General features: G+C 35.8%; 3 protein-coding genes across 5 annotated transcripts in view; 2 read left to right on the plus strand and 1 right to left on the minus strand.

Moving 5' to 3' along the window:
- LOC149654806 (endoplasmic reticulum disulfide reductase DNAJC10-like) overlaps positions 1-20,436 on the minus strand; it is a 50,993-nt gene that overhangs the window by 24,447 nt on the left and 6,110 nt on the right. Inside the window, exon 11 of one of the 2 annotated variants that reach the window (XR_016370739.1) lies at positions 12,034-12,123. Coding sequence is in view for 1 of the 2 variants with exons in the window: in XM_089846450.1 (XP_089702576.1) it covers positions 20,183-20,209 (27 nt within the window). In the remaining variant the exon portion in view is untranslated. Of the gene's footprint in view, positions 1-12,033; positions 12,124-19,779; positions 20,210-20,436 lie in introns of those variants that run through there. The other variant, XM_089846450.1, reaches the window with a different exon arrangement.
- On the plus strand, positions 384-6,439 carry Wnt6 (Wnt oncogene analog 6). Of its 2 annotated transcripts, none has more exons than XM_089846443.1 (4): positions 384-1,194; positions 4,305-4,510; positions 4,608-4,990; positions 5,108-6,439. In XM_089846443.1, exons 1-4 carry the CDS (start codon positions 1,118-1,120, stop codon positions 5,570-5,572), a joined length of 1,131 nt encoding a protein of 376 aa, XP_089702569.1. In that variant the 5' UTR covers positions 384-1,117; the 3' UTR covers positions 5,573-6,439. The 2 variants fall into 2 exon arrangements, with proteins under 2 accessions (XP_089702569.1, XP_089702570.1); XM_089846444.1 differs by having other exon boundaries at positions 4,310-4,510.
- Positions 15,721-19,800, plus strand: LOC149654809 (protein Wnt-10b-like). The gene is made up of 5 exons (XM_089846455.1): positions 15,721-16,142; positions 16,423-16,528; positions 17,154-17,455; positions 18,127-18,530; positions 18,612-19,800. Exons 2-5 carry the CDS (start codon positions 16,470-16,472, stop codon positions 19,131-19,133), a joined length of 1,287 nt encoding a protein of 428 aa, XP_089702581.1. The 5' UTR covers positions 15,721-16,142; positions 16,423-16,469; the 3' UTR covers positions 19,134-19,800.

Consider the following 20,436-nt stretch of genomic DNA (forward strand, 5'->3'; position numbering starts at 1 on the left):
CTTTTATATCACCACCAACACCAAGCAACAAAACTCATAGTAATAACTTTGAACTTGAGTAATATCAAATTACAAAATTATATTTAGAAAAAAAAATAATAAACCTACAACCATAGACGATGACTCTCGAAGATGATCCCGGTTTAAATAAAAAAAAAATTAGGAAAAATCAAAGTTCAATAAATATTAGGGTCGTTTAAACCAGACACTCCTAAGCCTATTAACTAAGTAACTAAGTAACTAACTTCAGTTGTTAATTTACTTTAGTATACGGAGAAAAACTCAGAGAGAGAGAGAGAGAGAGAAAGAGAGAGAGGTATAGAGAGAGAGAGAGAGAGAAGGAAGGAGCGTGGCGAGAAACGATATTTCGAGGGCGGAGTTTTTGACGATGGTCTTAAAGAGGGATTTCTTCGGAGGCGCGTAGCGATTCCATCACAGCGCCGACTAGTTATTCACGAGATTCCAAGGAGCGTAGGGTGCCGAAGTAGCTCCCAAGTAGACCGACCACCGACCTCATCTAACAACTTAATAGTCGCGTTAGATTAAAAACTCCCGTTGAAAAAAAAAAAGAAACAGTAATTTTGGCTAGCATCACCATTACCATCTCATCTATATATTTAAAAAAGTATAACAATTCTTTCTTTAATTACGTACGCCGTGTAATCATCAATCGGAATTGACGCGAAGGACTTTAATTACTAATTAATTAAGTACTTAAGTTACAAAGAGAGTCGAGGACGCAAGTTGCGACAAGCATTCTGGATCGAGATAATAGCAAGGAAGAAATAAGTATCGCTTGTTGCGGAAAAAACTGTTATATATATTACAAAAGTCGGAGTGAAACTGATTGCGATTCCGATGGCTGGGGGGTGAAAATTACTTGCCACCCCTGTTGTCCCCCTGGTGGCGGCCATTTTGTATTTGGAGGAATTACCCCCCATCCTCTTCCATTCCCCGCCCCGAGTGCCGGATAGTCCCGTACCCCCGGAAGCCATTTCTATATATCTTGATGAACGGACATTGTTATTATTATCACCATCATCATCATCTTTCTCGTCGCTAATTACTTTAATTATTAAGGATTAAAATAATTAATTGGGCGCGGGTCAAGCCTCACATGGATTGGAATCATTGGATTAGAATTGTGGCTATGGTCTGCATATTACACGTTGTTACAGCCGATTCCGTTTTTTGGTAAGTTTAATTATCTTTTTAATTAATCAACGGCATTTAATTTAATTACGATTAAATACGTCAAATGAATCAATTTAAAAGCACGTGCTCAATTAACAATGGCGGAAAAGTTGAAAAAAAAAAGGCGAGATTAAATCTTAAAAACTATGAAAGAGTAGACCCAAAATTTGACCATAAATTCCACGCCAGTAATAATTTGCTTTTCCGACTTCTTCAACCGTTATCTTTCAGAGAACGCTGTGATTCTAAATATAACTTAATTTAATTTATACCTTTCTTAATTAAAATTAACCTTGTAGTTAAGCCTTGGTTTTGGGTAAAACCTTTGGTATAACGTAAATTTTCAATATAAGTTCCGGGTTTGAACTTTGAAAACAATTGCCTATAGAAAATTTCTCAACGCAAATTAACCATTTTTTTTAATTTAATTTAAGCTATAGGTGCATTTCCACTTTTAATAATTATTAAATTATTAAGTTTAGGCGAGAGGATACGCGCCTATTAATGAAATTTAAGTGAACCCGTCAGAAGTAAATTAAATTATATAAAGTGTCCTTATAATTGTTATTTATCATAATAACTATAGGAGCTATAGGCGTTTGTAGAGTTTTTCAACTTTGAATTCGTATCTACTTCTTTCTATAGTCGATGTAGGTTTCAGAAATAATTTTTAAACTCCTGGTTTTTAATTAGCATGACTAATGGGGGACTAATTACGTCGTAAATAACTCGAACTAATACATTATTCATCGAGCCCGCGCTCTCTCAAAAATATTTCGAATTCTATTCAAAGTTTAAACTCGTTCGCTTTTCGAAAATCATTTAACTTTTACGACAACGTCGATTTTTTTTTACCCCCTTATATGTGTGTGTGGGAACGTTAAAGGTCCTTTTCTATAGGTCCTTAAAGCGTCAAAGACTCTAACTTTGGCAGTGCTTAAATTAAATTATAAAATGCACGGTGAAAGGTAGGGGAAATTAAGCTGACACGCGGGCCGAAAAAGTGCATGAAAAAAATATTATATTAAAAAATATTCACGCGCTAATTTCAAAGTATTATTGCACGCGCTTTACAAAAATATAAGCAAGGAGTAATACAGATTGGAGTGGTGGGTTTTATAAAATTTTCTGTTTATAAAAAAATTTAACAGACACGATTTTAATTGTTGCTATAAACAAATTGTGACTAAAAATTCTAATTTTGTCAGAAATCAAAGGTTTAATTATTGTTTATAAAGTATCAATATATTTTTTACTTCGATCGTCGACTTTTGGAATCTATAATTTTTGTTGTAATCAATAACAATTCGTAGGTTAGACGAAAATTTAATAAAAGGGAAACCCCTAACTAAATTAAAGTAGAATCCAACTACAGCGCATGCGCAGGCTTGAATTTTGGGTAGCTAGGTAGCTATTTTTGGAGTTAAAATGTAGTCATAAATATATAGACACCTGGTGCAATTTTGAACAGTATATTTAGATTAGGGGGGTGGTCTATAAATAACCAAATTAATAAATATACCGCTATTTTGACAGTTAACAAGAAACGTCTTTGAATAAAAAAGGGTACGTCGGGGTAAGATGTATACACAGACAGGCATTGGGATATTTCGATACTTTATGACAAATTTAGGACCAAACAACGTTACTCGCTTGGTTTATCCAAAGTATAGCGATAAACACCGAACAAATTTGGGGCTAAAAAAATTATCTCACTCCGTCGCGATAGTTAATTTCTTTACCGAGAAAGCGAGCCTTGATTTACGTCAAGAACGAAATATCTTTGGCGTTTTTACGGCCACGTTTTAACCGGTCCATTAAATATCCAAGGGAAATTTTAATAGCCTTACTATAGGCCCTGAGAAATTGGGAGACGGCCGGGAGCGCCTTTCAACTCCCATCTTAATCCTAGCTCATTGTTAAATCAACTCCAATATCGATCAGTGTTAATTCTCCTTGCTTTTAAATTTTCCTCGTGACATAATAATAGCGCGTGAAATATCATTTTAGACCGTTTAAACACGCGCTTGGAGCTTCGGATATTCCTAGCTTTGACAGTGCATTTTTGCATTTAAAATTGCGCTTAAAGAAAAGCGCCTAAACTCATGGCGTTGACGCAATATGTGAATGTCCGATGACGGTTTTTAGACCTATATACACGTGCTCGCAAAATTTTCAGGGCCTATAATTTTTTTTTTCATATAGGGAAACATCCGTCGCTAAGCCTAATTATTATTTGGATGGATATTTCTGTCAATTCAGTTATAAAATCTAGTCTAACTATAATCAACCCCAAAATAAAGATTACAAATATTTTGGTTACAGTAATAACTCTAATAAGGTAAGATTATTTACAAATGAGGCTAATTAAGTATATTTAGTATAATTAAAGTAACTATACATATTTGCCATCGTTTTTAAGACCAAATTTGGTTAGACTCTTTGGCTAATGGGAATTTTTGCAGAACAAACATTTTTATCTTAATTACGATAAATCAGAATACCTTATCGAAACTACCGCGCCGGGTTGTAAAAAGGTCTTGTTTCAATTCGGGTGCGGACCTTCTGTTACAATAAAGGTGGATTAGCTATTCCGAGTCTAAGGGGGGAGAGGTATAGTATTATCCTACTATAATCTAGTTGTTTCCCCCCACTACCATATCCTCGAATAGCAAATCCACCAAACAAATATACATACAGATAAATATTATTTACGATATTGCAAATCAAAAAAGAAAATATATATGTATATATCCTATCCTGAATACCTAGTATTGTCATAAATTACAACGATAATAAATGTGTAGGCTTTTATTTTGTAAAACCGCGCCGATTTTGTCAGAGACTAATTAGCTAACCCCGATAATTCCTAATTAACCCCATAGTTAACTTTGTCAGACGCCTTTAAAAAATGCGAAATTCGGGATAATGCTATATAAATACAAAATGATGGATGACCTTTGTGTAGGTCACGAGATGCAACTAGCACGTGCCATTTCTTCAATTTGCACGTGCTATTCTTTCCCGCGTAATTTAATTAAGGGTCACGTCGAATAACTTAAACCGTTTTATTGGGGACTGCGTCTAACGATGGGTTTAATTTGGTACAGGGCAGTTTGGGAGCCGAGAAGGATATGTGGCAAAATGCGACGTTTGCGCGGCAAAACATTACGCATCTGTCAGAACGAGAAGGATGTGGTGAAAGCCATCAAAGAAGGGGCTTCCGTAGGATTAGGAGAGTGTAAACATCAGTTTCGGAACAGAAGATGGAATTGTACCGCTGATAAAAGGTCGCTTAAGAAAATACTTTTAAAAGGTAAGTGTTTTAGTTAACATTTTCAGCGGCATTGATACGTAGGCGTCAACAACGTAGATTCAATAATCTCCAAATTGCAAATTGATTTTCTCTTCAGCTACTAGGGAAACGGGCTTCCTGAATGCGATAACGGCAGCTGGTATGACGTATAAAGTGACGCAAGCGTGTACTTTGGGTTCCTTGAACGATTGTCCGTGCGATAGAACGACTTCCGCCGGTCCCGTTTTAGATCCGTCCGTTACGGGTGGTGGTCAGGGGTCAATCATAGGGGGTAACGGTGGTACTCAGCACGGGTCAGTTCAAATCAACCCGAATGGTGGCAATCAGATTCTGGAGACGAACCAGTACGGATGGGGTGGATGCGGCGAGAATGTTCAGTATGGGTACGAGAAATCCAAGGCCTTCCTGGAGGAACGGTTCCGGAAGAGAAGCGACCTTAAGACCATGATACTTCGGCATAATTACGAGGCAGGAAGAATGGTAAGTACATTAATCGCACCTTATTCTTCTTCATTTACCATCGCGAGGGTCGAGATATTCCATTCTCTAAAGCGATGTCCTTTACTAACCAAAGGTTTACGATTGTTGCCTTTTCAGGCTGTTAAAAACTACATGCGAACGACGTGTAAGTGTCACGGTATGTCCGGTTCGTGTACGGTTAAATCGTGTTGGCGTAAATTACCACCATTTCGCGATGTCGGAAATCGAATCAAAGAACGGTTCGACGGCGCGGCTAAAGTTACCGCCGGAAACGATGGGAAAACGTTCGTCCCGGAAGGCGGTGCCACCATTAAATTTCCGGAAACGGAAGACATTGTGTACGCCGAGGAATCACCCAATTTTTGCGTCGCTAATCGTACCACGGGTTCCTTGGGTACAACGGGACGTCTTTGTAATCACACTTCCATGGGCGTTGAAGGCTGCGAATTGCTATGTTGCGGTAGAGGACACGTCATGTCGCGCGTCAACGTCTCCTATAATTGCCGGTGCCGTTTCCAATGGTGTTGCGACGTAAAATGCGAAACTTGCCACGATAAAAGAACGATTTCGCAATGTTTGTGAAGAAGTGAAATAACCAATTGTTAATTCGGTCAACTTCCGACTTCGTAATCGCGACAATTACGCTCTGTTCGCGATGACCATACCCTGAAACTCTTCGAGTTTCTTTCGGTGTAGTTTCGACTGGTCAAATACCAAGATATCGTGTCGTGACGAACGCGGATAAGTACTTGAAAAATTACCCAAGTGAACGGCGAGCCATATTGGATAAGTTATTTATTTTTTTACGAGTGTAATTAAATTAAAATCGTGAATTAATTAATTCGTGTCAATTAGTATAAAGCGCGGTAATTGAAGGTACTTGAACGATATTTTTAAGCCGCACTCGTATCATAGCATTTCTATTACATTTTAACTTAAATCCAATTTTTCTTTTGTTCAACAAAATGAATGGTTAATTAAAACGGGGTTGTGAAAAAAGTACAATTACTTGTACTAATTATTGTACTTAATTAACTAAAAAAAACGCATTTACTATATATTTAAATAGGCGTGCCTAACTTATTCCGGCCAAACTGATATTATTATAAAAAGTGCCAAAAAAAAAAAATTAAGAATTCCAAAAATATGATATTAAATATTCATTTTTGGTTTCGTAATTAAAGTTATTTTCAACTTAATTTAATTTAAACTAACCCGGTTTGGAATTTTTTAACGCGGAAACAATAAGTCTTTAACAAGCAACAGTGTATTTTTCTAAATGACAAAACAAAATACTCTCTATTTTTAAAATATAATTAAATTAATGAAATAAGCGAGTGGTGTCTAAAAGGTACCCTCTCTCCCTTCCACCATCCGGTTGTGTAAATGTTGAAAAATTGTAAAATATTGTAAATAAATTTCCTCGAAGATTCCATTGTATTTCTACAACTGTTTATAATTCACTTTAATCTTATAATAACTTCACTATGATGTTTTGTAAGTTACATTAATTCCCTTTTTACCAATTTTAGGATAACTTTCAAAACTTCGTGATTTTGTGGTCCAATTTTCAAATTCTCCCGCTTTTCAGACCTATTTTAGGTCAATTTTACACTTCTTCAGCTTTTCAAACCTATTTTAAGCCTTAAGGCCCGTTTTCAATCAAGCTTTTCATGAAGCTTTTGCTTCAAAAACTGAAGCAAAACGCTAAAGCGAAATCGGAACCCGTTTTCAAACGCGCTTTTTTGGGCGCTTCTGAATCAGATTCGCGTGAAATAATCGAAAAGCTGGTATCTACCTCGGGTAGATATTTGCTTTCGCTTTTATCCGAAAAAGCGCTTGGCCTAGTAGTCACGTGGGTACGTTATTTCTCTCGAGCAATTTTTTGGCGCCGCGTGTTTTAAAGTGAGAATAGGCCTAATTTTCAAAAACAATATCGAGTGTTAAGGATATTTAGAAGCATATAAATGGTGTTTTTAACTATTTTAAGGATATTTAGAAGCATTTTAATGGTGTTTTTAACTATTTTAAAGATATTTATGAGTATTTTTTAACTAGCCTAAATATTGAACAGAAGACAACTGATATAAACACGGGTCCTGACGAGCGTGGAGAGGCGAGAGAAGTGAATTTGAAAACGGGTGAAGAGTTTCGATTTTGCTTCACCATTTGAATCGCGTTTTTGTCAGGCAAATCGCGATTTACTGTTGAAGCGAAGCTAGTAAAAAAAGCAACTAGAAAAGCTTGATTGAAAACGGGCCTTTAATTTTCAACTTCTTCGGCGTTTCCAAACCCATTTTAGGTCAATTAACTTCAGTGTTTCCAGACTTATTTTAGGCCTAGTTTCAAACATTCCCTTACCCTTAAATCTTATACTAGGAAAATGCTTGTTTTTCGTTGCCTATAGCTAACCGGCGTCAAACAAGGCGCCGTTACGCTCGTCAAGGTACACGGCGCCAATTGGTCGCCTTGTTTGGGAACATTGTCTTTATAAGACAAAATCCGTTTCAAATGAACACTAACCGATTGTGACAAGCTTTAAAAAAGGGGTGTTGACTTTAATTTCCTAATCTTATCGTTTTTATGGTACTTGTTAGTTTTCAAACCATAATTTAATTTCAGCCCTTCAAGCTCATTTCTTTTTAAACTTCTAAAAAAGAGACCTTCTATATAGTCGCCATGCAGCAATCGCCAAAGCCGGGGCGTAAGATTACATAACGTTAAACTTCATTATAAAGAATGTAGTTTCATGGACTTTCTATATAATTCTCAAAGGGGACCAGTAAAGAAAATAATAAGTATAACAGAAGTATATAATAATACTTCTCTTCGAAAGAAGGTTACTAAATCTGATCACATACGCGATAAATAGTTCCCTCATCATTACTCTATTTGCGTCTAACTATTTTCCAAGGCGCATGCGCTTGTGCAATGATTTTTGTTCCACGTCAAGACAATCAAGGTTTGTGGGTTGATTGCTGAGGATTTAGTACCACAGTTATAGATGTCCATAACTAAAATATTAAGAGGATACAGAGTGTCATACTTCTTCTCTTACCCCCTTCTGATAATAAATAGTTTCCCTGAACTAATCACATCACCCGGTTTTCCTGTCCTCTAAAAGATTCTAAAAGATCCATGGATACGTTTAAACAAACGCTGGCTCTGGCAGCTCTACATGCAGTTGCAGGCTTCAACGTGAGTATATGTCTGTAATGGGTGTAGTCTCTTTTAAACGACTTGTTTTAGAAATAATTTAAGTGGTCCTGTAATTTATTTTCTTCTTTTTTTGTGGTCCTTAAATTAGTTCATTGTTGAGTGTGTAAGATATTTTGTAACTATACATAGTGACGTCGGGGATAGCGGAAATATCAGTCTAATTTCGAAAGTTAAATAGCGTATTTGTTTATTGACCCTACTGTATACCGAATCATAATCTTTTAAAGTATAAATATGATTATTTTGACGGTCATAATAGATTTAAGTAATCTTAATTCATTCCCGCCAAATCTCGCGAGCTCTGTTTAAATTGGTTACTGCGGTATAGTACCTACTATAGTGTAGTAGGCCTCATCCTGATATCCTTAATAAAAATTAAGAGGCTTGATTCTTTATATAATATATAGACGCGTGGGTGGTTTCCAATATACAAGCTTTACAGAGTGACTTAGCTAATTTCGGATGTACAATATAGGGGTTTCCTTGCCCCTTTATAACTATTATGGTTACACCTGATGAGAAATAGTTATTAAATCAGGTTAACAGCGCAATGCTTAATTTAATCTTTAAGAATTAATAATAATATTTTTACATTACAATAGGATCCAACTATAATATAGTGGTTTAACCCTACATATATTATGGCGGATAGAGTCGCGTGTACTGTGAGTGTGAAATAAGAATTTTTTTTTTTAATAAGTGTAGTAGTAAGATTCTACTGTAATCTGTTGATTTCAGGGTGATGGGACTGTGATCTCGAATAGCTAAACCACGCGGTACATAGACTCTAACAATATAAACACTGAGCGTATATATAATATAATGGTTTCGTTGACACCATCGCCCATTTTCTAAGAATAGAGTTCTGAAGTTCGTCGTCGTTTAAAAAGTGCGAAATCTTAATGAGGAAATGAGTTATATAAGTAAATGAAATATTTCACCAAGTTAATATATAACCACATTGCGTTCGCGCCCCCATTTGTTATTCGCTATTCGCCAAGTATTCCCCGAGCAATATCAAGCGAAGTTCGGGTATCGGCTAGCGATAGGACAAATATAATATACTAAAGAGATACACCAACATGTACGGCGGGAAAGACCAACATTTTTCAGAATAAACAGGGTTAGATTTCATTTTAGAAGTAGGAATGGAGAACAGAGTAATGTGCAGGAGCGCGCGTCAAAGTCCCGGACCCCCTCTTCCACGGGACGGGGGGGGATATGAAAAAAGAGGCGGGAGGGTCATAGCAACAGAGGTGAAAAGGAATTACGTTACGTATTTTTCGCCGTTCCGTCAAGCAGCAACGTCACCAAAACGTAGTTTAAGTGAGCAGCCAATAAGATAATTTAAACTCTTCGTTACGTGTTAAAGGGAGGGGCATGGGTGAGCTACGAGTCGGACAGACTGAAGTAAATACTAACCGTTGAGCTCCATTCCTACTTCTAAAATTAAATCTATCCCTGGTATAAACAATTAACTTATTCAAATATTATTTGACTTATGCTTATAGACCTAAAAGCATTTTAGGATGTCTGAAAGGTGCCGAAAACGTCAAAGCTTAAAGTTTTTGTAAAAGACGAGGAGTTGAAGGAGGATGTCTGAAGATACTGACTGTGGTGGCGTGGTGCTGGGTGCACTTTTACTAAGTTAAAAGCGATATTCGCTGACGAATTCTGATTCGAGGAAAAAGGTTTTTTTGGCGAACTTCCATCAGTCGACTATACGAGCACTTGCCGCTTTTTGGCCGCAAATTAAGGCAAAATCTCGTATGGTTAATGCGTAGTACTTAAGACGCTTAAAGGACTTGGAGTGCCCGTGACTTCGAAAATATCCAGAGATCTTTAAAGCTTTACGTTGTAAATTAAGTAAAAAAACCGCGGCTTCCTGTTTTCCCGTGCACATTTTAACAATTTAAGGGGGCAGCTTCGTCTAAACTTCAACTTAATCGTTTAATTTAACTTAATTTAAATAATGGGTTTAGAAGCTTAACTTATTATGTGGTTTCAATTGACAAGAAGTTTGTCAAATATGTTAACTTGAATCTTCAGACTAAACATATCTTAGGCCAGATCACCACCCTGGCGTCGCTTGAATGACTAAACAGCTAGAAGCAAGGGAAAATTCTAGATGAACTCGACTATTAAAGACCCTGTTGTTCAGATAAGAATTTCCCAAGATCAAGAAAAGAAGGGGTTCTTATTAAAAGTACCGAATGAGCTTAAGCCATTTTACCTACAACGTGGTGCGCTCTATTTATACGACATTGGCTATTGCATTGTTAGTATAGTAATATTCTACTAGAATCTAGGGGTTTTCCCTCTGTTATTAAAAATGTCTTAGATTCACCGATACTGAATGCGCCATTTAAATGTAATAGGGGAAAAGTTATGACATTGTTTCAAATAAGTAAATTCAACATCAATTATGTCGGGCGGTCTTGGTAGCTAGCTATAGAAGGAATTAAACCACTATAAACAAGATTGTTAAAATCGTTCTTAATAACCCCGAAAAAACGTCAGGAAAAAGCGTCGTTCTCTACTCGAGTCCTTCAAAATATTTAGCTCTTTCTCATAATTTAACACTAAACAGAGACGTTTTGCCCTTATGAAATTATAAACCCCCCATACAGACTATATACAGGGTGTTTATGATAAGTCTGCATGTATAAATTAAGCCTGGGGATGACAGTTCTTTGGGGAAATCAATTTTGAGTCAAAAATGTAACTTCTACTTCTATCTCCATTTTGTTTACCCTAAGGAACACTGTTTTCGAGATTTATGATTTGATTTAAGTGTTTTAGGTATGACCCCTTAATTAAATTAATAATTAATCATTGTCTTTTTCAGTTTTTGAATTGAATTAAGGGGTCATCCCTAAAGTACTCTGAACAATCTTAACTCGAAAACAGTGTCCCTTGGGGTAAACAAAATGGAGATAGAAGTTGTACATTTTCGATTCAAAATTGATTTTCCAAAGAATTAATATCTCCAGGCTTTATATTTATATTTACAGACTTATCAGAAACACCCTGTATAGTCAGTCCAACAGCAGCCTATATGTACCAAAAAAAATCGTAATTAAAAAATACCAATGCCTATGGAATGCCTGGTGTGTTTTTAGTAATATTTCATATTAGTTAAGTCGGGCTATCCAATTTAATATTATATTATTTTTTTAAGTAAAGTTGGTTAGGTCAGTCGTTAAAAATTTAAAACAATGAAATCATTCAGTGTTTTAAGGAACATATGGATTGAGAGACTAAATTTCTTTTTGGTTTTAAAACTATAGGGTAAAAAAAAAGAATATTTCGATAAAAATTCGTCTTGAGGTATAAACGAAACGAAATGGGAGGCACGAAACAACAGCGTGTGTGGTCATCACCAGCATGCATTGCGGCCAAGATACCTAGACGTTTTCATACCCTAGGGTGGGAAGGGGGGGGTAGCGCATAAAATTACCTATATAGTCAAATCACGATAACTTCTACTTTTAACCCCAAATATCGATGGGATCAAACGTCATACACGCGATGCCATGTATTAATTTGTTTCAGTGTACAAGCCTCGTTTTTGAGGTAATAAAATTAAAGGTGCTCGCGATGGTTATGTAAATAAGACCGTAATATCAAGTTTGAATCATGATTAACCACACAATTGCATGATCTATTTTTAGGACCGCTTTAACACGTGATGTATAAATTTGATTGCAAAAAAAAAACCCGTTTTGGAAAAACAATCATCTGACGCAACTCGGTCGTTCAAATTAATTAAATGATTTAGTCCAATTCAGACATTAAATAATAAGGAAAAAATATGGTCCTACCTGACCACTTGATCCATTACAATAGGTTTAGTTACGTCCTTCAATGACATAATGGTTTGAGATGATATGTCCTATTTACACGATAGATTTCTGTAAGAGAAACGTGGACATAGTGTTACAGTAAGATCACCAATGTCAACGGACAACGTTTCGACAGAGGTCAACTGTTAACAAAATTGTCATTTCGCAATTAACCTTTCAGGGAAAATTTAGTGTAACAGGTAATTCTAATTTGTGACGAAACCAACCCCTTTCAAAACATAACACCCCATCAGTATAAAATACTTTAGTGTGAAATTTTGGCACCTCGGAAGCAAAAATGAGTTTGGGATCCACCCAATCCCAAATATATTTGAACTGGCCCGCTCGTCTTGCTTATCTATAGGCCTACCAAACAGAGTGAGTGGATTCATTTCAAAGTGTAAAACGCGTTTCATCACGAAATTACATCCGGTCGACGTCGAGATGTTGTAAAATATTCCCAGGTACCTACTGCAGTCTTTGTACAAAGGGCGGTGGTGATGATATGTTTTAAAAAGAACGAAGGAAGTGACACCTATAGGTCAAAAAAATGAATCTCTTTGACACTCTCTCGTCAAAACGTCCTAGACCAAGAATATACCTTTAACCTTAATTTCAAGTTGGCTCCAGACTTAAAGACGCTTCATGCTTTGGTTTGGCATAATTGGCATACTGTATATTTGCCCACACCAGCTTCTAAGGTGCCACGAGATCCGTGGCCCATTACAGTTTGGAACCACCTGATCTCGACTGACTTAAGTGGCTTTACGAATCTGGTAAAGGTCAAGGGGTAATCTCTTTTAAGACGCGATATATGTAAATGAATAAAAATCAAAGATAAATATTGAAATTTCTCCATTCAAGGCTCGGGTTGTACTATCTTCAACCAGATAAACTTAAATTGCATTGTACATTAACTATTATTGTAGGGTAAAAACCACTAGATTATAGTATAATCCACCTACAGAGTTCGTCGACAAATGACAAATGTTTCTTAGAATATTCTTAATTATCAGTACACTAGTTTTAATTACAGACGACGTCTCTAATAATAAGTATAGTGGAAAACCCACTAAATTACAGTATAATCCTACTACAGAGTTCGTCGACAAATGACAAATGCTTCTTAGAATATTCTTAATTATCAGTTCACTAGTTTTAATTACAGACGACGTCTATAATAATAAGTATAGTGGAAAACCCACTAAATTACAGTGGGATAAACACTATCCTGGCTTCAAATAGAATCTTAATGAGTTATTTATTCGCCATGGTAATTTCGACTATAGGTGGGTGTCTTTAATTCCAGATAAGTGACAAAATAATTGAATATTTCTTATTTTTTTTTTTCTTTAACATCTCCATCTATGGCTAGCGATATAAAAACTTAATTAGTCCTGGATGGAATGAAATATTCATCCCTTATCCCTATCTATTTAATAATTATAATTTTCCCCTTAGGGGGTTTAGCTATAAAAATTCCATTCCCCTCTATACACATTCGCCACCTTGGCAAACAGGGCCTTGGGCCTCTCTGACACCTCCTGGTTCGCCCACCCAGGTAGAAAGAGACCGCGCTGCCGCTGCTGGGGAATTAAAAATCATACACCGGGCGCGATGGACGCCTATAACACAGCACCATGAACAACGGCTGGCTTGCTGGCTGGCCCGGTCAAAGGTCACCGTCACGTATATACCTCCTAAACTTCTTCCACGAAAATTTTTAATTTCTTCATTTAGGATAATGTAAGGAAAGAATGCCTCTCTCGGGGAAAAAAAAAGAACCATTAAAAATTTGGCCCATACCAGTAATTTGGAAAATATCTATGTATTATTATTTCAACCTGGAGAAGAGATATTGTCAAAGAGAAAGTGAAGTGTTAGAAATATATCAAAATGGTGTCATACAACGCGTATAACTTTTAAAGTGATACTTCTTTGCATACAGTTGGACAAACTTAATAATTATTATTAGTGGTTAAAATAATTTATGTCAAATTAAAATTAAGTACTGGAATTTAACTTTTATTTATTTTTTAATTATGGTTAATAATTTAGGTTAAATTAAAATTAAGAATAGGAATTTAACATTTTTTTACTATAATTAGTATTGTAGGTTAAAATTAAATAAGGTCTAGAAGATAAACTAAATATTTTTTTTTACTGAAATCAATCATTTATGTTAAATTAAATTAACTTATATTTTTAATTATAATTAATATTTTAGGTTAAATAAAAAATTTAATATAAGGATTTTAAGTTAATAAAAATAAAGCTAACAATTCGGAATTGTCAATTTAGATTTTCAATTTTTTTTTCTGGACTGATTTTTAATATTTCCTTCCAAATACCCCCGACTATATAATCGAAATAAAATTTAATTAAATAAATAAATAATAATAATAAAAAAGGGGTTTTCGATACGGAAACTTTGGTTGTCACGCTACAATGAATTTTGATATTACTAAATAAAAATTTCCCCGCCACTGGAATTTCTTTCATTCATAAAGAAATCAGAAAAAAAAAGAAAAAAAAATGTAGTTTCATTTTATTCCTAAAGAAACATAATCATAGAGGAATAGCATCAAGAAGAAAAAGAGGACTAAACAAAAAATTAATCAAAAGGGAATGATTTCAAAATCTAGATGATGAAAGAAGAGGGGTAGGACATTTAAAGGGATAGACGCGACCCGTTTCAAATTAAAAACTAAACAGTCGGGCCTTTTTTAAAAAACACTTGGTCACTTTTAGCGCATATTTCCAAATCCCCTGACCATTTGGACCAAGTAAAAAATTCCCCTGACCATTTGGATCAATTAAAAAATTCCCCTGACCACTTGGACCAATTACAAAATTGCCCCGACCACTTTGGACCAATTGCCAAATTCCCCCGATCGTTTGGACCAATTACAAAATTCTACTGACCACTTTGAACCAATTATAAAATTCCCCTGACCACTTTGAACCAATTATAAAATTCCCCTGACCACTTCGAACCAATTATAAAATTCCCCTGACTTGTCGAAATAAGCTGACCTAAAAATCACCGGTCGCAACTATCCATTTAATACCACAATACCATCCCCCCCCTTTCCCAAAAAAATAAACGAAGTCTCAATCGAGGTATGCATGCCATGCCATCTCTTGATTGAAGCAAGAGAGGCAAATTTATCTCTCGGAGATATGTAGGTACTATAGTAACGCAAAAACAATAAGTATGACAGGGTAGGTACAAATTAACTTCCTCCAAACAAATTATTATTGCTAGCTTTTCGTAGAAGTTACTCCCAGATGAGGAAGAACCAATAGAAGTAAACACTAGTAAAGGAGTAAATATAGCTTTACGAGTTGTTCTTCCGGAACTTCTAAAGGCCTTCTCAGACGATAGAACTTTTTGACTCATTTAGATGACTCAAACTAGTAGTGACGTGTGAATAGAAGTTTGACGAGTTGAATGACCAAATTAAAACTTGATGACTGAGTACTGACCAACTTTTTGACCCATATCGTCTGAAAAGTTCTTAAGACTAAACCCCAAAAGATGTACTTCCTGGAATACGGCGGTATCATACTTATTGTTATAAGGTTACTTATGATAGTAATGATGATGGTGGTCTTAGGTTGAATGAAATCTTTTCCTCGACTTCTGGAGGAGAAGGAGGATTCGTTCCGCATTGTCCTGAGACTGAGGGATGGAGCGTAGCCGAAGAACCAGAGAGTCGAGTCCAGACCAGAGCCCGTGCGCGCACACACACATACACATACACATTCTCTCCTTCATCCCATGATCTCAACCACCTTCCAGCTAGCGCCCCTCCTCGCCTGCCTACAATAAGGGGTGGTTACTTTTGCAGATCCCCAACACCATCATCCTTCTTATCCTCCTCCTACTCCGAAGAAGAAGGATCGAGACATCACCATCCCATCCTGGATCATCTTTTTTAACTTATCAGTCCATCGGATGGAAAACGTCTCTTCCAAAAATCAAATATAATACAACCTTCGCTTAAAATATTTATTCCATCTCGAAATTAAATATTCGATAACGGAAAATGGATTGAGCTGTATTCATTAATTTATATTTTCGCGTTAGTTTAATTTAATTTAAATTTTAATTAATTTATTTTTAAATTATAATTACCGTCATTTTCCTTCAAGGTTGTTTAAAATAATATTTGAAAAAGAAAAAACTTTATTTTTAATGAAAATTTTACTTTAATTATTTTAAATTTATAATTACGGAAATTCAATTAAAATTAATATAAATATTTATAAAATAATTTTGTTGGTGGTTAGTGACGGTATTATAATTTAATTTTGAAAGGAGAGAAACGAAATTTTAATCAAACGATATTGATTGGGTTTCAGTTTGCAATGTCAATTAAAAACGGACTTAATTATACGCTGAAGTTAATATGGCCAGAGTTCGAAATGCCCTTCTGGTCATTTTCGCGTTCTTCATCGCGGAATTCAGGTAATTAATTAATTAATTCATTATTGCCATTTATTTATTTATTTGCTTTGTTTTTGTAAATTGTGTTTTTAATTATTGTGTGGGGGATTCAAATTAGTTTAAAAGATGCTCTTATTGCAACCCGAATATCGGAGAATTTGATTTAAAAATTAAATTACTGAGAAATCGTAGAAAAATAGATGAAGATGTATTACCTTAAATCATACCTTAATTTTAAGATTAATTACAAATTCCAATCACATATCGCAATTAAATTAATATTAGAGTATAATGTCGGTATTTATAAATATAAACAACACATTAAAATTGGCAAATTATTGACTGGAAACTAGTTTTTAAACGCTTATATTTTGTTCAAACACAAGAAAATAAATAAATAAATATGACTTAATAATAAGTAGGAAAAATTCGTTAGACGAATTTCAAGAGTTTAATAGCTCCATTTAAAAACAAAACCCCGCGTTAGCCCTAACTTAAAGCCATTTTAAACGAAAACTCCAAGACACTTATAATTTATTAAATATCTGATTGATTACCATTTAATTACCCCTTTGCATAAAGATTGATTAAAATATTCTTATTATCTTTATTTATTTATATTGGGACTATTTATCTTTGGCCGCAGATATCGAGGGAGTTTTGGAAATGTCGTTACGTCTAACCACCACGGCAAATCACAAATGACAAATATTATGGATAAATCGCAAACTGTCCGAGATTTTTGCCGGACCAGTCCGAGATTATTGGTCAAATCTCAAAGAAAGTTGTGCTTTCAAAACCCCGAAGTGACCGCCGTGGCAATATTTGGTTTAAAAACGGCTCTCAAGGAATGCAATCGTCAGTTTCGTTACTCCAGATGGGATTGCTCGAATTTGCGCACCGGAGAAGCCGCTAAAACCATGCAAGATAGCCCTACTCTTAGAAAAGGTAAGACGCATGACGCGCGGCTATTTTGCTGCTTAATTACTCCAAGCCCCCATTCTTCTAAACAAAAGTACTTAGTACAGTTGGAAAGGGAAGTTATTCTCTTTATCTCTGCACATAACCAGAGCTCTGGCACTTTAATTTTGGTTAGGGGAAGTGAATTAAGTATTAAATCTAAAGAATAGCGGTTGAAATCAAGATCTGTCCCCGTTAATAAGGATGATAAAATTACACGCTTTTCACTAAGTGGTGTCATTTAAGTGATAGGGTCATTTTCATTGGTTATAGCGAGCATCATTCACTATTTCGTTTTGGCGCGCTCTATAGATAGTTTTCACACATGGAGGATTCATACCATTTACACCAGGAAGCCGGGCTATCTGGAGGACAAAAGCAGACGGGTTTTTATCCTCCAGATAGCCCGGCCTCCTGGTGTAAATGGTATGAATCCTCCATGTGTGAAAACTATCTATAGCTGTTGAAACACTAACCATCCACGATTAAGCCAACTTATTCTTAAACAAACTGTAGGACATATCCAATCACGTGGCATTCTTACGATTTCGCTACGTCACAGAATTTAAACTGAAAAATTAGTTATTCCTCAATTCCAAAAGTTTCGCATGGGATGTCTCAAAAATAGCATCTAATTTAGTAATGGCGACTGATTTTAGGTTACAAGGAAACTTCCTTCGCCCAAGCATTATCAGCGGCGAGTGTGGCTCACGCAGTGGCACGCGCTTGCAGTTTGGGACAAATATTATCGTGCGGCATATCGTGCAACTCTCCCTTGGAAGACGATTTCAAGGACTTTAACTCGGACGAGGGACTAAATAACCGAATCAGACCGGAAAAACGAGCCGGCACGGTTAAAAGAAAACGGGACGGAGGTTCGGGTTCGAACCAACAGAGACAAGCGTCTGTACAAGTACCCAAAACTTGGTCCTGGGGTGGTTGCGCCCAAGGGGCCTTGGAATACGGACTCAGATTCTCCAGGAGATTCTTAGGTTCCGACGTTACAAGGTCCAGAGATTTACACTCCGTGGTCAAAAGACATAATTACATGGTTGGACGAATTGTAAGTTAATAGGCCTAAGTTAGCTATTCGTTATTAGAAAATGAGCGTGATAAATTCATTTAATTTCATTTTAACTCGTAGACCCTGTTCGAATCGGCTAAGTTAAAGTGTAAGTGTCACGGCGTTTCCGGTAGCTGCGAAATGAAGACTTGTTGGAAATCGCCCACCGATTTTAGGCACACGGGACGTAAGTTGCGTAAACGGTACTACAGGGCGCGTCAAGTTTCGCTGTCCAACGTGGCCGCCGCCAAAGGTTCGCGTTTGAACATTAACCTCGACCTGGAACCAGTGGGAGGAGGTTCCAACCCAAGACCCATTAAGGACAAGGAACTGATTTACTACGAGAGTTCGCCGACCTTTTGCGACCCCTACGAAGAAATAGGCTGGAAAGGGACCCAAGGAAGGGTTTGCAACGCCACCCATAACGCCTTGCAACCCGAAACGGCTAGAAGACCCAATGGGTGCTCTTCTTTATGTTGCGGTAGGGGCTACGATACAATTAGACGAAAACGTAGTCGCAAATGCAATTGCACCTTCACTTGGTGTTGCACCGTTTCGTGTTCAACTTGTAACACGGTTGAATGGGTCACCGTTTGTAAATAGAAAAGAAACCCTGTGACTACTATTGGCGTTTTAAGAGCACCTTGAGCCATCAAACTTATCATTTAGGTGTACTTTTCAAATTTCCCGCCCCGTGCAAGTTTGCTAAATGCAAAATGGCGCCAAATTAATCATAGTCTGCTTATAATTTATCCGGCTATCCTATTGGTCAAAAACCAGACAAAGAATTGGGCCTTGAGAAGCGATGCAGTCGCCATCTACACAATCTATAACCGGATATATTAGCACCATTTGACGTATTTTTTTTTTAATTTGTAACTTCCAAGATTGCAATTATATCTTGGCCGCGGTTCGTGTATATTTTTTAAACTTATTTATTGATATAAATATATATATATTTATGTATGTAATTATTTTAAAACCCCAGTGTGGCGCTACTCTTAATTACGTAGGCAATTAGCAGTTATTTGACCCCCCCCATCGAAAGTAGTTCCGAGTGAAATTAAAAGTTAACGAAGATATGTTTACATATATAGAGTTCGCGATAAAAATGTTCCTAGATTTTTTTATTTTAATATTTAATTGAACAAAACAATAATTAATTATACTAACCTGATAGAGTTGCTAGGCTTGGTCCCAAACCTAAATAATTATGTAGATTATTTTTTATTTTAATTCAAAAATAAAATTGGTGTTTATTCTTTTACAATTGTTCTTTTGTTTTTTTTTTTCGTTGTTGACGCCCACATTGTTTATAAATGCCCACGTTAATAATTTTTATTTAATTTAATTAAATATAAATGACTTATAAAATCTTTAGCTACCACATTTTTGTTATTTTAAATAAATAACATTTAAGCTATATTAACTACTCTTGGTTTCAGGTTTTGCAGGTCTCTCATTGGTTAGGCTTAAAACTTAACTACAAGTATTTATATTTATTTAAAATATATGTATGTTTGTTTGTTTGTAGGTAAATAAGTTAAATACGATTAATTTACGAAATAAGTTTTGTAAAAACATTAAAAAAAAAAAAAGCACCAATATTTTTGATCTTATAGACGCGAATACATTTTGTCGTCTGCTACATTTCATAACTCATCTTTGAGATTATCAACCTGTAAAATGGCGGAGTGGAATTTGGTCAAAGTCTGGCAAGACATTTTATTTGCAAATTGCCAGGGATTAAATTTTGCAACCAGGAAAAATTGACCATCATTTCAAGCCAAATGTGACCAAAAAAAAGTGCTTTCTTTCACAAACTGAGATCGAAGCACCAAATTTCACAACTAGTGCAAGCGTGAAATTATTACCAAAATTTCAACCAATAGGGAAAGTGAAGCCA

Source organism: Phalangium opilio, unplaced genomic scaffold, assembly GCF_054372755.1.
Source record: "Phalangium opilio isolate 3A_F unplaced genomic scaffold, DU_Popi_V2 ptg000079l_1, whole genome shotgun sequence".
Taxonomy (NCBI): domain Eukaryota; kingdom Metazoa; phylum Arthropoda; class Arachnida; order Opiliones; family Phalangiidae; genus Phalangium; species Phalangium opilio.

Coding starts and splice junctions, on each gene's coding strand:
- Wnt6 (XM_089846443.1), top strand. CDS start 1,118: ATGGATTGGAATCATTGGATTAGAATTGTGGCTATGGTCTGCATATTA. Junction 1,195..4,304: donor ACAGCCGATTCCGTTTTTTG/GTAAGTTTAATT, acceptor AATTTGGTACAG/GGCAGTTTGGGAGCCGAGAA. Junction 4,511..4,607: donor TAAGAAAATACTTTTAAAAG/GTAAGTGTTTTA, acceptor TTTTCTCTTCAG/CTACTAGGGAAACGGGCTTC.
- LOC149654809 (XM_089846455.1), top strand. CDS start 16,470: ATGGCCAGAGTTCGAAATGCCCTTCTGGTCATTTTCGCGTTCTTCATC. Junction 16,529..17,153: donor TTCTTCATCGCGGAATTCAG/GTAATTAATTAA, acceptor CTTTGGCCGCAG/ATATCGAGGGAGTTTTGGAA. Junction 17,456..18,126: donor TAGCCCTACTCTTAGAAAAG/GTAAGACGCATG, acceptor GACTGATTTTAG/GTTACAAGGAAACTTCCTTC.